The 15,408-nt window shown below is 48.4% G+C and overlaps 2 protein-coding genes across 2 annotated transcripts in view; both read right to left on the bottom strand.

The window, feature by feature from the left end:
• Positions 1–865: 865 nt before the first annotated feature.
• On the bottom strand, positions 866–7,205 carry creg1 (cellular repressor of E1A-stimulated genes 1). The gene is made up of 5 exons (XM_079263976.1): positions 6,881–7,205; positions 4,379–4,498; positions 4,182–4,295; positions 4,020–4,105; positions 866–2,970 (listed from the first exon to the last, which is right to left on the bottom strand). The coding sequence occupies exons 1-4, from the start codon at positions 7,154–7,156 to the stop codon at positions 4,022–4,024; spliced, it is 594 nt and encodes a 197-aa protein (XP_079120102.1). The 5' UTR covers positions 7,157–7,205; the 3' UTR covers positions 866–2,970; positions 4,020–4,021.
• A 2,216-nt stretch (positions 7,206–9,421) lies between these two features.
• Positions 9,422–15,408, bottom strand: part of setdb2 (SET domain bifurcated histone lysine methyltransferase 2) — a gene marked incomplete at its 3' end in the record, with an annotated part of 41,395 nt that continues 35,408 nt past the window's right edge. Inside the window, exons 10-11 of the mRNA XM_079263853.1 lie at positions 9,681–9,769; positions 9,422–9,605 (exon numbers count right to left, since the gene is read on the bottom strand). Coding sequence (XP_079119979.1) covers positions 9,422–9,605; positions 9,681–9,769 — 273 coding nt within the window. The remainder of the gene's footprint in view (positions 9,606–9,680; positions 9,770–15,408) is intronic.

Below are 15,408 nucleotides of genomic sequence, written 5' to 3'. Positions count from 1 at the left end.
GTGGGATTTCTGAACATCCTGGGACTTTTCTCTCTTTACCTTTCCTGGATATTCTGTCTTTTAGGGCAACAAGGACAGGAAAAGGTCGTAGTTCATCCTGGATGCAGAGGCGCACATGGGATTATAAAATCTGCCAGTAAATGATTTAAACCCAGTTATTTTAGGGTAATTTGAGGTTTTTTGAAGCAGTTGGTTGTTTAGAAGTCATGGGGTCAACATGTTCCACAGAAAGCCATCAGAGACCTTTGAACTAACGCCGAGTTGTTTCCCGTCCCGCTCTAATGTGCAGAAACTGGTCTGTTTACATAAACACCAGTTTAACCAGTTTAACAACCAGTTTTCACCTCAGATTTCTCAGGCATGGAGATGTTTAACTTCTGCTTCTGTAGAGTCGTCAACACGTAAATAAACACTGAGATTTGATCTCCTGCTTCTCACTGTAAGAACAGCCGATCTAAGCTTCAGAAGGTCATTTCTAAGATCTTTCTAGAAAATAAGAGGATTTTCTCTCCAAGCTCTCCGTTTCTGGTCCAACAGCTCCAGTCGGTCTGCGGCGTCGCCTCCATCAGACCAGACGGGTTCCACGTTCCCGTTTTATCTCCAGAAACGTTTTTCATCTCTCTGCTTCCTTCTGTCTTATACCAAGGTGTTCCTTCATGTCAGACCTGCTCGTCCTGACCAGCTGTGTTCAGACACATCTGGAGGGAAATGGAAGTATTGATGATGATGATGATGATGATGAGCAGCAGCGTTCAGCATGTTGTTGGGTTTCATGGAAAACAATGGAAATGCAGAAGATAATGTTCTTTGTTTTGGTCTTAAACAAATAAGAACACAGAGATTTTAAACAAATATTTATTTTTTACTCAAAAAATAACAAATGTAGCTCTTACAGCTGTGTTCATATTTATTCATATCCTTTAATTTAAAAAAAAACAAAAAAAAACAGCTGACTGTAAAATAAGATGAAATCAACTAAAGTCATAATAAATAAAAATTTCATGAAAAACATGACATTATTTTCTAATTCTGGTTCAACAGAAATATTTTTTTAAAAGCAAACAAATAAGATAATTTATTACATATTCCATCAGTCATAAAGTAGTATTTAGTTGAACAATCCTTTAATGTTTCCGCTCCAGTCAGGTGTTTTCTGTTCCTCTCAGTCAGACTTCTGCACCTGTTGACAGGTATTTTGTCCCACTGTTCAACAGAAAAGTCTCTCATTTGTCCAGGACACATTTGTTTGTTTTTTTCTGTCTTCAACTCAATTAAATGAAAAAACTGTGTCTTATATTACTAAATTATATTTTTGCAAATTTTTAGTTATTGTTCCTTTTTTAAGTCTCCAGTTATTTGAGTGACTGTTGTAAATTCAGCCTTTTCTTTAATGAAAGGAGATGAAGACATGTGAGCACAGCTGCATGTTTTATCAAAAGCAGGAAGAATTTAAATATGAACACATATGAAGCCACGCCCACACACAAGGCCACGCCCATATGCGAAGCCCCGCCCATACGCAGCACAAAAGAATTTAAGGCACAAGTTTTCTTTTCAATTATTCAAACTAAAAGCTTCTGAAGCGATACACGTCCCGTTTCCAGGATGAACTTCAACTAGACCAGCAGTCTGCAACATTTTCCATCACAGCTGCTGAATTAAACTGGTTTGGAGCCGCAAGAAAAGAAAAAAGACAACTTATAATTGTTGATAAACATCTATGATTTTCAAATTTGCTTTGTTCAAAAACCACTTTTTTATTTTAGATTTTGGTTTAAAAATAAGGAAAAATAAATGAGAATGGACGCCCCTCCTCTGTGGAGCGTAGAAACTGCAGATCTAGGCGTCGCGACGTCGTAGAAACTGCAGATCTAGGCGTCGCAACGTAAAAACTGCAGATCTAGGCATCGCGACGTCGTACAAACTGCAGATCTAGGCATCGCGACGTCATGACGTCGTAGAAACTGCAGATCTAGGCGTCGTGACGTCATAGAAACTGCAGATCTAGGCGTCGTGGCGTCGTAGAAACTGCAGATCTAGGCGTCGTGGCGTCGTAGAAACTGCAGATCTAGGCGTCGTGACGTCGTAGAAACTGCAGATCTAGGCGTCGTGACGTCGTAGAAACTGCAGATCTAGGCGTCGTGACGTCGTAGAAACTGCAGATCTAGGCGTCGTGACGTCGTAGAAACTGCAGATCTAGGTGTCGTGACGTAGAAACTTTTGTTATTCTGTCAGAAAAACCCATAAAAGCTGATAAAACCTTTTTGTTTTTACATCTATATTTAAAAACATTTATTGTTTCACCAGGAGCCACTGTGGACCTAACAGCCCCTTGCTGCTCCGCACGTTGCCGACCCCTGAACCCGCCCGCCGCCAGGCGCCCTGAGGATGATGAGAAACGTGCTGGAAGGCCGTACTGGACGTAAATCCTGACGTTTGCTGCAGTGGCGGCTGATAAGGCCTGACGAATCCGTTCCTGACTCATAACTTGCAGTTTGGAGCCAAAAGCCAGGAGACGGTTACCAATCACACGCTAGTACTTTCACTCAGTCAAAACCACAGAAGAAGAAAAGCAAAGAAAGCTAAAGTTACATCCAAATATAAAATCTGAACTCTGTATGAAAGAAAAACAAAAGCTGTTCTAAAAACGTGGCTAGAAAATGTCTAAAAAGTGCTTCTGATTGCTTTCAATACTGATTGATTAGTTAAACGGCTCCCTCTAGTGGTCAGACTCCACCCAACAACTCTCTTCTTCTCTAAACTTTTATCAAACAGAAACCAACTGATCATCCGCTGACTTTGTTCCCATCAATACTTTTACTTTCGTTTTAAGCATAACGTTTAAATAAAATCAGACGGTTGAGATTTCTGATCAGAGACGTGAAAACAAAGAAAGTCTGGACTCCTGAAGGTTTCAGCACCAAGTGGATGTCGTCCGCGTCAGCACGCCACATGCCGAACGTTCGATTCCTGAACAGAAACAAGACAAACATCTCGTCAAACAGCAGCAGAAACATCTAAATAAATAAATTTAACATAAAAACATTTAACAAAAACATTTAATATAAAACCCGGCCTCGCAGGTGGTTTTCTGAGGCAGGATATTAATAATCAAAACGCTCTAAATGTGACTTCTGGTGGGAAAAGAAGAAGAAATAAATAAAGGAAGAATAATTAAAATTCATTTTGATTCTATGTAAAAAAAACAAAAATTGTTTAAAAACTAAAATAATACATTTTGTCATAATTCTGAAAGAAAAAGTTCATGAAATTAATTAAAATATTAAACATTAAAATTTTTAATAGAAAAAAGTTTTGTTTCTATTTTATCAAAAATATTTATGTTGAACTGGATAAAAGTTTTTTTTATTAAAAAGAATTTATTGAGAAAATAAAAGAAAAGAAAAACGTGTTTAGAACGACAGAAATGAGTAAATGGAAATAAAACCCTGTTTTACAAAAGACTGATGTTTTTTTTATGTGAATAAATCCATAAATAGTTCTGCTTCTTTATCATAAAACTTGTTTTTTATAAATAATGTTTGATTGTTTTTTCAAACATTTTTTTAAAGTAATAATTAAACATATAAATATTATAAACAAACTAAAGTTAAAATTCTTATTTGGTCAATAAACTAAATGGAAAATGTATAAAATTACAAAAACTGATAAAAAATAATTAAAAAAAAGAAAAGATGTGACTGATTTAAAATATATTTCTGTATGAGAATTAAAACGCAAGTTTTTGTTCCGTACGGAGAAATCTGTTCCCGACACGCCGCCAGCGAGTCGGGAACACTTCCTGTTTCCGTCTTTCCTGTTGAACGGAAGTTGGTCCGGACCGGTCCGAGTCGGCCTGGTCTGGTGCAGTCAAGTACAGTCCGGTCCAGTCCGAGTTCAAGTCAGGCTGGTTGGTCCGGTCCGAGTCGGTCCGGTCCGGTCTGGTCCAGGTCCCTGGCCCCCCCCCCCCGCCCCGGCGGCTGGACTCCAACCGGAGGTCAGAACGACCAGCAGCTCACCATCAGGGCTTCCTGTGCGGAGCGGCCTGGAAATACTCCTCCGGAGAGACCGTCTTTATCCCGCCGAAGTAGTCCAACACCCACACCTGGAACACAGCGGGACATGGAGTTCTCTGCCATCTGATTGGCTGACAGCAGCGGTGATGTCAGTGCTACTGGTACCTGGCTGATGTTGAACTTGGCGAAGAACCAGTTGTGGTCCGTCGGCCAGTCGATCATCTCCGGGTGTCGACTGAACAGAGCTTTCTTAGCGAAGTCTGCCTCCGTCCCGTTCACCTGATCGTCAGCAGAGGGGGCGGAGTCAGAATGAAACACCTGGACACGCAGCAGAACAGGTGTGGGTGTTTCTGTGGCGTTACCTGGACGACGGATCCCGACAGGATGATGTGGGCGCAGAGCGGACTCTGCGGGTCGAAGCCCTGCTGCCGGCAGTAGTCGGTCTGAGCCAGAGACATGGACAGGGACGCCTCAGGGTTCACCTGCGGAGACGACATCACACGGCGCAGGCCACGCCCCCTTTACAAAACCAACTACAGGAAGTGATGTCATCTTTCTTCTCTGATGCAGCTTTTCCATCTCGACGTGACGTCGTCAGTCTAAAGCTCGTTACGTCCTCCACGCGAAGCTTCGTCTGACACCGGAGGGATCGATGCGACGCCGAAGTTTTCTGAAACGAAACGGCTTATTTCGTATTTAACGACCAACTTCGTCCGCGACGCGGCGGGTCGTGCTCTCGGCTGGGTTTGTCTGTTTTCATGTCACATGTAGTAAAAATGTTCGTATTTATACCGCCTTGATCAGCTGTTTAATCAAAACAAGCTATTTTACAGCCAACAGTAAAAATGCGGAAGCGGCATCTTTCCGTGTTAACCACGCCCACCTCACACGTCTGACCAATCACACGATACTTTAGTGGCTGCTGGTGAAAGATGTGCGTTTGGTATTACTGCAGCTTAATGAAGCCTTAACCTCGCATTCGCCCCCTGGTGGCCGGCAGAGTGCTGGTGGAGAACCTGACTGATCCGAGACGCTGCAGAGCGTAAACATTGTTGATCACGTTTATTTAATCATGGACACAAAATCATGATCACAATCAATATTTGATTAATTGTGCCACAGCGATCTCCCGCACAACGTTCAGACCGTCTCCAGATCTCCACATTCCTTTAAATCCTGGTAAAAACTTTACTCGACCTTGATGTTAGCTTGCCGCCCTGGTGCAGTCCAGATATACGCGGGTATACAGAGGAAACCCACGTCTAACCCCTGAGATGCTGATTTTACCGTTATAAACGCCGCTACACACGTATCCACGTCGCCCAGCAGCCCAGATAAGACTACCAGTATGTTATACTGGGGCAGTTAGCCATCAGCTGGTTAACTTTAGCCTGAACATAGACATAATACTTCTGTCTGTCTCCAGCTCTATGTCCCAACATCAGTTTAGTCGTTTCATAACTTCCTCCCTGAAACCAAAGAGCAGAAATTATGTAACAACGAGCAGAAAAACTGGTGGGTTGAACTAAATAATCGTTTTACACAAAACCTTTTCTGAAACAGCGTTTTCTGTTTTTAAAAAAGGACAACAAATTCAGAGTGCGATGCGGTTTAACAGTTTTTCACCGCCCCAATGCGCTTTGACAGTGTTCACCGCCCCGATGCGGTTTGACAGTGTTCGCCGCCCCGATGCGGTTTGACAGTGTTCGCCGCCCCGATGCGGTTTGACAGTGTTCGCCGCCCCGATGCGGTTTGACAGTGTTCGCCGCCCCGATGCGGTTTGACAGTGTTCGCCGCCCCGATGCGGTTTGACAGTGTTCGCCGCCCCGATGCGGTTTGACAGTGTTCGCCGCCCCGATGCGGTTTAACAGTTTTTCACCGCCCCGATGCGGTATGACAGTGTTCACCGCCCCGATGCGGTTTGACAGTGTTCACCGCCCCGATACAGTTTAACAGTGTTCACCGCCCCGATGCGGTTTGACAGTGTTCACCGCACCGATACGGTTTAACAGTGTTCACCGCCCCGATGCGGTTTAACAGTTTTTCACCGCCCCGATGCGGTTTAACAGTTTTTCACCGCCCCGATGCGGTTTGACAGTGTTCACCGCCCCGATGCTGTTTAACAGTGTTCACCGCCCCGATGCGGTTTAACAGTGTTCAACGCCCCGATGCGGTTTAACAGTGTTCACCGCCCCGATGCGGTTTAACAGTGTTCACCGCCCCGATGCGGTTTAACAGTGTTCACCGCCCCGATGCGGTTTAACAGTATTCACCGCCCCGATGCTGTTTAACAGTGTTCACCGCCCCGATGCGGTTTAACAGTGTTCACCGCCCCAATGCAGTTTAACAGTGTTCACCGCCCCGATGCGGTTTAACAGTGTTTACCGCCCCACAAATGAAAATGTTACAAATTAATTCAATCATAAATATAATAAAATAAACTTGTTTAAAATGTATTTTCCTTCTGTGATTCATGAGGTGCTTTTATGAAATTAAAACAGATTAAAATAAGATAGAATCAAAAAGGATGAACTCAAAAAATAAACAAATTTGATCAATAAAAATATTTTTTGGAGAAAATTAAGAAATTATTGTTTAAAATGAATAATTTCCTGAGAAAATAAAGAGTTTGCTGAGTTGGTATCACGAGAGTGAACTTCTTATCTTTACTTCTGCTTCATCATGTGACCAGAAACTGCTGAGTCAGAAACTGCTGAGTCACTGTGTGCAGAAACTGCTGAGTCACTGTGTGCAGAAACTGCTGAGTCACGTGTTACGTGACTTCAGAGTGATTACATAAAAAGTTTTTATTATTTACCAGTAAAACTACATGAAAGTTTCCATCCCACCAGCTGTGAACCGACCTGCAGGTCCTGGACGGAGACCTCCATGCGGGTCAGGTACATGTAGGGAACCCCGGAGCTGGTGCCGGGGGGCCCGTCGCTGAAGGAGAAGACGTTGGAGAACGGCTGGCCCTCCACCGGCTTGTGGGAGGAGATGGTGGCCATGGAGGCCCAGTCGCAGTGGTGGGCCACGAAGCGCGCGACCCGGGCCACCTGCTCGTGCGGTGGGATGTGGAACCTGCAGACGGAGGCCGAGCAGGAGCCGAGGAGGAGGAGGAGCAGGAGGAGAGCGGTCATGGTCAGGTGTGGAGGACAGTCGCGCGACCGGAGAGGAGCAGCGGATATAAACAATAGCACCACTTCCGCTTCGGAGTGTCAGAATAAAAGCAGGAGGAAGTAAGAAGAGACTTCACTCCACTGAAATAAAAGCGGCACCGTGGCTTTTCCATAATGTAGAAAATCAAACTACAAACTATAAATCACATCTACATATAATAATAATGTAAAAATCAATCAAGTTAAATTATATCTGACAAAAGCAGCGAGAGAGGTCAGAGCTCCAGTCCATGTTCAGGAGCCTCATTTAAAAAGCTGGAGCACATAAAACCCGGCGTACTAATTCTAGTCCACTTCTGGGATTTATCAGAACACGACTTGGCGGTAAAACGTCCCGACCTCCACGCCAACTCTGACCCTGGTGTGTCGGACAACATCTGGAGAAACGGCGACACCAAAGGCAGAAAACAAAACCAAAGAAATGGTGTGAAATTTGAGACAATTGTTCAAAATATAATATATCAAAATATTCAAATATAAACCTTTACGTCGAATGCCGTACATTAACAACATTTGCAAAAACAAAAAAAAAAACCAAAAAAAAAAAAACCCGCACATTTAATATTGTTCCTCCACCACGAAAAACATCAACCACTAAAATCTGTTCTGAAACGAAGCTGTTCTACATGTTATAAAAACCATTTCACACAATAAGTCATACAGAAGCTGCCATAATAATAAAAGTCTAAATGAATAATTGCATTAAAATGACGTGTCGCCATGACAACAGCCCATCATCAGGCTGATCAGGTGTTTCCTCCACCTGCAGATACAGAACATGAAGTGATGGTTGGATATAAAATGCTCCCCAATGTGGCTTATCTGTCCCTGCTGGTGGACATGGAACATGGAGACTCTGGACTCCAGTCCGGCACCTTCCAAAGGGAAGGGACTGACCGGTCAGGTCCGCTCCTTTTCCCAACCCAGAGCAGAGGAACAGAACGATGTTCTCCACAGCCAGACGTGGTGTAGCGGCCATCGGGCAGATGGAGTGATGCAACACATCAGAGGTGGAGAATTCTCATTTATTCACAAGTTTATCTTTAGTGTGGTTTCTGTCAGGGTGGTGTTTATTTCTCTCCATCTGCTGCTCCTCCTCCTTCATGGCAGTTATTGGTTCCTCTGCGAGAACACCGCAGCTAGGACACAAGGTGGAACCACTGCCCCCCCCCCTCCGACTACATCTGCAGCGCTGCAACCCAGCTGGGACACACAGGAACACCAGTATGTTCCCAGTAAATAAACTGGAGTCAGAGACGTCTCATTTATGTACATTTATTGTATAAAGTGAAACAAAGGAGCATTTTGTTCCAGCGTATCTCTGGACTCCTTCATTTTCCCGCCAGCTTCTAATCTGTGGGAGTGGGCAGCGCCCCCCCTTCCTCCTCCTGTGGACCAAGATGCACTTTCTCCCTACATTTTATTGTCTGACCACTTTATTTGTCCTTTCTGGATAAGTCCGGTGGTCTGATGAGACGCTGACAGCATCTGTCCCCTGCTGACCTCCTCTGTCTTTCTGGTGGTGCTGATGTCCATCCCGTCTCCACCAGATAAAATACTTTTACATTTTACAACCTCATCTATTAGAATTTCTTCCTCATTTCCCAGAAAATTCCTTTTTTTTTTTTTTTGCTTTTTTCCTGCTGAACCGTCATGGAAATGAGATCATTAATATTTATCAGGGCGCCTGACCTTTTATAGCCAACATGTGGGCGTGGCCAGATGTTCCCTCTCCGTGTTAAACTCACTGTTGATCCTGATTTATAAAGGAAACAGGCGTGGGACGTGCTGCTTTAGAAACCAGGACGGTTTCCCTGTTTTCCGTACGGACGCCGCCTGGAGTCATCGTTGCTACGCAGGTTTATAGACGAGGCTTCTGGTCCTGCATTCATCTTATATCAGTGGTGTCTAAAAACCGGTCGTCATGTTCCGCCGTCCTGCTGGTTTTCCATAAACTCCTGTTCCCACACCTGCCTTCCATTACGTGGACCAAACAGTTGTGGAAAACCGATTCGTTTGAGTCAGGTGTATCTGAGCAGGGACACATGGAAAACCTGTAGGGTTCTGGCCCTGGAGCAGGACCAGTTCTGTCCGTCTCTGAACACTGTGCTGGTTGTCATAACGACCTGTAACTGAGTAAATATGAAGAGGAGTTTGGTGTGAAAATATTTTATTACAAACGTCGGTAGAAAAGGTTCATAGATCTGCGTGTAGACATGTAAAAAGTCATGAAGCCTCCAACGCTGCAGGACCTTCAGCGTCACAGACGTCACACAGGTTCTCCTCCAGGTGAAGCCATCCACGGCAACCGTCGCTACGGCACAGACAAGGGACTTCCTGTTTCTGCCCGGAGGCGTCGTCATCGTCGGCGGAGTAATCCCAGGTGAGCTCGGTCCCGGCCTTCACAACCCTGACAGGAAAACAGACGGTGATGAAAACCACCTGTGGTAGCGACAGTCGCTACCATCTGACTCCTCTTCCTCACCTGCTGGTGAAGAAGGCAGCGACGGGGAAGTCGGGGTCGTGGGAGTCGGTGAAGACGTTCTGGATGAACAGGTTCGGCTGGCAGCTGTGCTGTGGGGCAAAGAAACAACCGTTCAGGGTCGGAATCTTCCTCCAGCCGACGATCCCAGGGATGTTTTCATGTCGTAAAAAGGGGAGGAAGACGGTGGAGACGCAGCGCGCAGGAAACGTCGTCATAGCGGAGGAAACGTCGTCAGAACGGAGGAAACGTCGTCATAGCGGATGAAACGTCGTCAGAACGGAGGAAACGTCATCAGAGCAGAGGAAACGTCGTCAGAACGGAGGAAACGTTGTCATAGCGGAGGAAACGTCGTCAGAACGGAGGAAACGTCATCAGAGCATAGAAAACGTCGTCATCGTGGAGGAAACGTCGTCAGAGCGGAGGAAACGTCGTCAGAATGGAGGAAACGTCGTCACAGCGGACGAAACGTCGTCAGAGCGGAGGAAACGACGTCATAGCGGAGGAAACGTCGTCATAGCGGAGGAAACGTCGTCAGAGCGGAGGAAACGTCGTCAGAACGGAGGAAACGACGTCATAGTGGAGGAAACGTCGTCAGAACGGAGGAAACGTCGTCATAGCGGAGGAAACATCGTCATAGCGGAGGAAACGTCGTCAGAACGGAGGAAACGTCGTCAGAGCAGAGGAAACGACGTCAGAGCGGAGGAAACGTCGTCAGAGCAGAGAAAACGTCGTCATAGGGGAGAAAACGTCGTCATAGGGGAGGAAACGACGTCAGAGCGGAGGAAACGTCGTCAGAGCAGAGGAAACATCGTCATAGCGGAGGAAACGTCATCAGAACGGAGGAAACGTCGTCATAGCGGATGGAACGTCGTCAGAACGGAGGAAACGTCGTCAGAACGGAGGAAACGTCATCAGAGCGGAGGAAACGTCGTCAGAGTGGAGGAAACGTCGTCAGAACGGAGGAAACGTTGTCATAGCGGAGGAAACGTCGTCAGAACGGAGCAAACGTCGTCAGAACGGAGGAAACGTCATCAGAGCAGAGAAAACGTCGTCATCGTGGAGGAAACGTCGTCAGAGCGGAGGAAACGTCGTCAGAGCGGAGGAAACGACGTCATAGCGGAGGAAACATCGTCAGAACGGAGGAAACGTCGTCAGAGCGGAGGAAACGTCGTCAGAGCGGAGGAAACGACGTCAGAGCGGAGGAAACGTCGTCATAGTGGAGGAAACGTCGTCATAGCGGAGGAAACGACGTCATAGCGGAGGAAACGTCGTCATAGCGGAGGAAACGTCGTCAGAGCGGAGGAAACGTCGTCAGAGCGGAGGAAACGTCGTCAGAGCGGAGGAAACATCGTCAGAACGGAGGAAACGTCGTCATAGCGGAGGAAACGTCGTCAGAACGGAGGAAACGTCGTCATAGCGGAGGAAACGTCGTCACAGCAGAGGAAACGTCGTCAGAGCAGAGGAAACGACGTCAGAGCAGAGGAAACCACGTCAGAGCAGAGGAAACGTCGTCAGAGCAGAGGAAACCACGTCAGAGCAGAGGAAACGTCGTCAGAGCAGAGAAAACGTCGTCATAGGGGAGGAAACGTCGTCATCGTGGAGGAAACGTCGTCAGAGCGGAGGAAACGTCGTCAGAGCGGAGGAAACGACGTCATAGCGGAGGAAACATCGTCAGAACGGAGGAAACGTCGTCAGAGCGGAGGAAACGTCGTCAGAGCGGAGGAAACGACGTCAGAGCGGAGGAAACGTCGTCATAGCGGAGGAAACGTCGTCATAGCGGAGGAAACGACGTCATAGCGGAGGAAACGTCGTCATAGCGGAGGAAACGTCGTCAGAGCGGAGGAAACGTCGTCAGAGCGGAGGAAACGTCGTCAGAGCGGAGGAAACATCGTCAGAACGGAGGAAACGTCGTCATAGCGGAGGAAACGTCGTCAGAACGGAGGAAACGTCGTCATAGCGGAGGAAACGTCGTCACAGCAGAGGAAACGTCGTCAGAGCAGAGGAAACGACGTCAGAGCAGAGGAAACCACGTCAGAGCAGAGGAAACGTCGTCAGAGCAGAGGAAACCACGTCAGAGCAGAGGAAACGTCGTCAGAGCAGAGAAAACGTCGTCATAGGGGAGGAAACGACGTCAGAGCGGAGGAAACGTCGTCAGAGCGGAGGAAACATCGTCAGAGCGGAGGAAACGTCGTCAGAGCGGAGGAAACGTCGTCATAGCGGAGGAAACGTCGTCAGAACGGAGGAAACGTCGTCAGAGCGGAGGAAACGTCGTCATAGCGGAGGAAACGTCGTCAGAACGGAGGAAACGTCGTCAGAGCGGAGGAAACGACGTCATAGCGGAGGAAACGACGTCATAGCGGAGGAAACGTCGTCATAGCGGAGGAAACGTCGTCATAGCGGAGGAAACGTCGTCATAGCGGAGAAAACGTCGTCATCGTGGAGGAAACGTCGTCATAGTGGAGGAAACGTCGTCATAGCGGAGGAAACGTCGTCAGAGCGGAGGAAACGTCGTCAGAGCGGAGGAAACGACGTCAGAGCGGAGGAAACGACGTCATAGTGGAGGAAACGTCGTCAAAACGGAGGAAACGTCATCAGAGCGGAGGAAACGACGTCATAGCGGAGGAAACGTCGTCATAGCGGAGGAAACGTCGTCATAGCGGAGGAAACGTCGTCAGAGCGGAGGAAACGTCGTCAGAACGGAGGAAACGTCGTCATAGCGGAGGAAACGTCGTCATAGCGGAGGAAACGTCGTCAGAACGGAGGAAACGACGTCATAGTGGAGGAAACGACGTCATAGTGGAGGAAACGTCGTCAGAACGGAGGAAACGTCGTCATAGCGGAGGAAACGTCGTCAGAGCGGAGGAAACGTCGTCAGAGCGGAGGAAACGTCGTCAAAGCGGAGGAAACGTCGTCAGAACGGAGGAAACGTCGTCATAGCGGAGGAAACGTCATCAGAGCAGAGGAAACGTCGTCAGAGCAGAGAAAACGTCGTCATCGTGGAGAAAACGTCGTCATCGTGGAGGAAACGTCGTCAGAGCAGAGGAAACGTCGTCAGAGCAGAGGAAACGACGTCAGAGCAGAGGAAACGACGTCAGAGCAGAGGAAACGTCGTCAGAGCAGAGGAAACGACGTAAGAGCAGAGGAAACGTCGTCAGAGCAGAGAAAACGTCGTCATAGGGGAGGAAACGACGTCAGAGCGGAGGAAACGTCGTCAGAGCAGAGGAAACGTCGTCATAGCGGAGGAAACGTCGTCATAGCGGAGGAAACGTCGTCAGAACGGAGGAAACGTCGTCATAGCGGATGAAACGTCGTCAGAACGGAGAAAACGTCGTCAGAACGGAGGAAACGTCATCAGAGCAGAGGAAACGTCAGAACGGAGGAAACGACGTCAGAGCAGAGGAAACCACGTCAGAGCAGAGGAAACGTCGTCAGAGCAGAGGAAACCACGTCAGAGCAGAGGAAACGTCGTCAGAGCAGAGAAAACGTCGTCATAGGGGAGGAAACGACGTCAGAGCGGAGGAAACGTCGTCAGAGCGGAGGAAACATCGTCAGAGCGGAGGAAACGTCGTCAGAGCGGAGGAAACGTCGTCATAGCGGAGGAAACGTCGTCAGAACGGAGGAAACGTCGTCAGAGCGGAGGAAACGTCGTCATAGCGGAGGAAACGTCGTCAGAACGGAGGAAACGTCGTCAGAGCGGAGGAAACGACGTCATAGCGGAGGAAACGACGTCATAGCGGAGGAAACATCGTCAGAACGGAGGAAACGTCGTCATAGCGGAGGAAACGTCGTCATAGCGGAGAAAACGTCGTCATCGTGGAGGAAACGTCGTCATAGTGGAGGAAACGTCGTCATAGCGGAGGAAACGTCGTCAGAACGGAGGAAACGTCGTCAGAGCGGAGGAAACGACGTCAGAGCGGAGGAAACGACGTCATAGTGGAGGAAACGTCGTCAAAACGGAGGAAACGTCATCAGAGCGGAGGAAACGACGTCATAGCGGAGGAAACGTCGTCATAGCGGAGGAAACGTCGTCATAGCGGAGGAAACGTCGTCAGAGCGGAGGAAACGTCGTCAGAACGGAGGAAACGTCGTCATAGCGGAGGAAACGTCGTCATAGCGGAGGAAACGTCGTCAGAACGGAGGAAACGTCGTCAGAGCGGAGGAAACGACGTCATAGTGGAGGAAACGTCGTCAGAACGGAGGAAACGTCGTCATAGCGGAGAAAACGTCGTCATCGTGGAGGAAACGTCGTCATAGTGGAGGAAACGTCGTCATAGCGGAGGAAACGTCGTCAGAACGGAGGAAACGTCGTCAGAGCAGAGGAAACGACGTCAGAGCAGAGAAAACGTCGTCAGAGCAGAGAAAACGTCGTCATCGTGGAGAAAACGTCGTCATCGTGGAGGAAACGTCGTCAGAGCAGAGGAAACGTCGTCAGAGCAGAGGAAACGACGTCAGAGCAGAGGAAACGACGTCAGAGCAGAGGAAACGTCGTCAGAGCAGAGGAAACGACGTAAGAGCAGAGGAAACGTCGTCAGAGCAGAGAAAACGTCGTCATAGGGGAGGAAACGACGTCAGAGCGGAGGAAACGTCGTCAGAGCAGAGGAAACGTCGTCATAGCGGAGGAAACGTCGTCATAGCGGAGGAAACGTCGTCAGAACGGAGGAAACGTCGTCAGAACGGAGGAAACGTCGTCATAGCGGATGAAACGTCGTCAGAACGGAGAAAACGTCGTCAGAACGGAGGAAACGTCATCAGAGCAGAGGAAACGTCAGAACGGAGGAAACGACGTCAGAGCAGAGGAAACCACGTCAGAGCAGAGGAAACGTCGTCAGAGCAGAGGAAACGTCGTCAGAGCAGAGAAAACGTCGTCATAGGGGAGGAAACGACGTCAGAGCGGAGGAAACGTCGTCAGAGCGGAGGAAACGTCGTCAGAGCGGAGGAAACGTCGTCAGAGCGGAGGAAACGTCGTCAGAGCGGAGGAAACGTCGTCAGAGCGGAGGAAACGTCGTCAGAACGGAGGAAACGTCGTCAGAACGGAGGAAACGTCGTCAGAACGGAGGAAACGTCGTCAGAGCGGAGGAAACGTCGTCAGAGCGGAGGAAACGTCGTCAGAGCGGAGGAAACGACGTCAGAGCGGAGGAAACGTCGTCATAGTGGAGGAAACGTCGTCATAGCGGAGGAAACGACGTCATAGCGGAGGAAACGTCGTCATAGCGGAGGAAACGTCGTCAGAGCGGAGGAAACGTCGTCAGAGCGGAGGAAACGTCGTCAGAGCGGAGGAAACATCGTCAGAACGGAGGAAACGTCGTCATAGCGGAGGAAACGTCGTCAGAACGGAGGAAACGTCGTCATAGCGGAGGAAACGTCGTCACAGCAGAGGAAACGTCGTCAGAGCAGAGGAAACGACGTCAGAGCAGAGGAAACCACGTCAGAGCAGAGGAAACGTCGTCAGAGCAGAGGAAACCACGTCAGAGCAGAGGAAACGTCGTCAGAGCAGAGAAAACGTCGTCATAGGGGAGGAAACGACGTCAGAGCGGAGGAAACGTCGTCAGAGCGGAGGAAACATCGTCAGAGCGGAGGAAACGTCGTCAGAGCGGAGGAAACGTCGTCATAGCGGAGGAAACGTCGTCAGAACGGAGGAAACGTCGTCAGAGCGGAGGAAACGTCGTCATAGCGGAGGAAACGTCGTCAGAACGGAGGAAACGTCGTCAGAGCGGAGGAAACGACGTCA

Source organism: Telmatherina bonti (genome assembly GCF_933228915.1).
Source record: "Telmatherina bonti genome assembly, chromosome: 24".
In the NCBI taxonomy this organism is placed as follows: Eukaryota; Metazoa; Chordata; class Actinopteri; order Atheriniformes; family Telmatherinidae; genus Telmatherina; species Telmatherina bonti.
The sequence above is the reverse complement of the archived record's forward strand: the minus strand, read 5'-3'. Positions and strand labels throughout refer to the sequence as shown.

Coding starts and splice junctions, on each gene's coding strand:
- creg1 (XM_079263976.1), bottom strand. CDS start 7,156: ATGACCGCTCTCCTCCTGCTCCTCCTCCTCCTCGGCTCCTGCTCGGCC. Junction 4,499..6,880: donor TCTCCGTCCAGGACCTGCAG/GTCGGTTCACAG, acceptor TCGTCTCCGCAG/GTGAACCCTGAGGCGTCCCT. Junction 4,106..4,181: donor CCAAGTTCAACATCAGCCAG/GTACCAGTAGCA, acceptor GCTGTGTTCCAG/GTGTGGGTGTTGGACTACTT.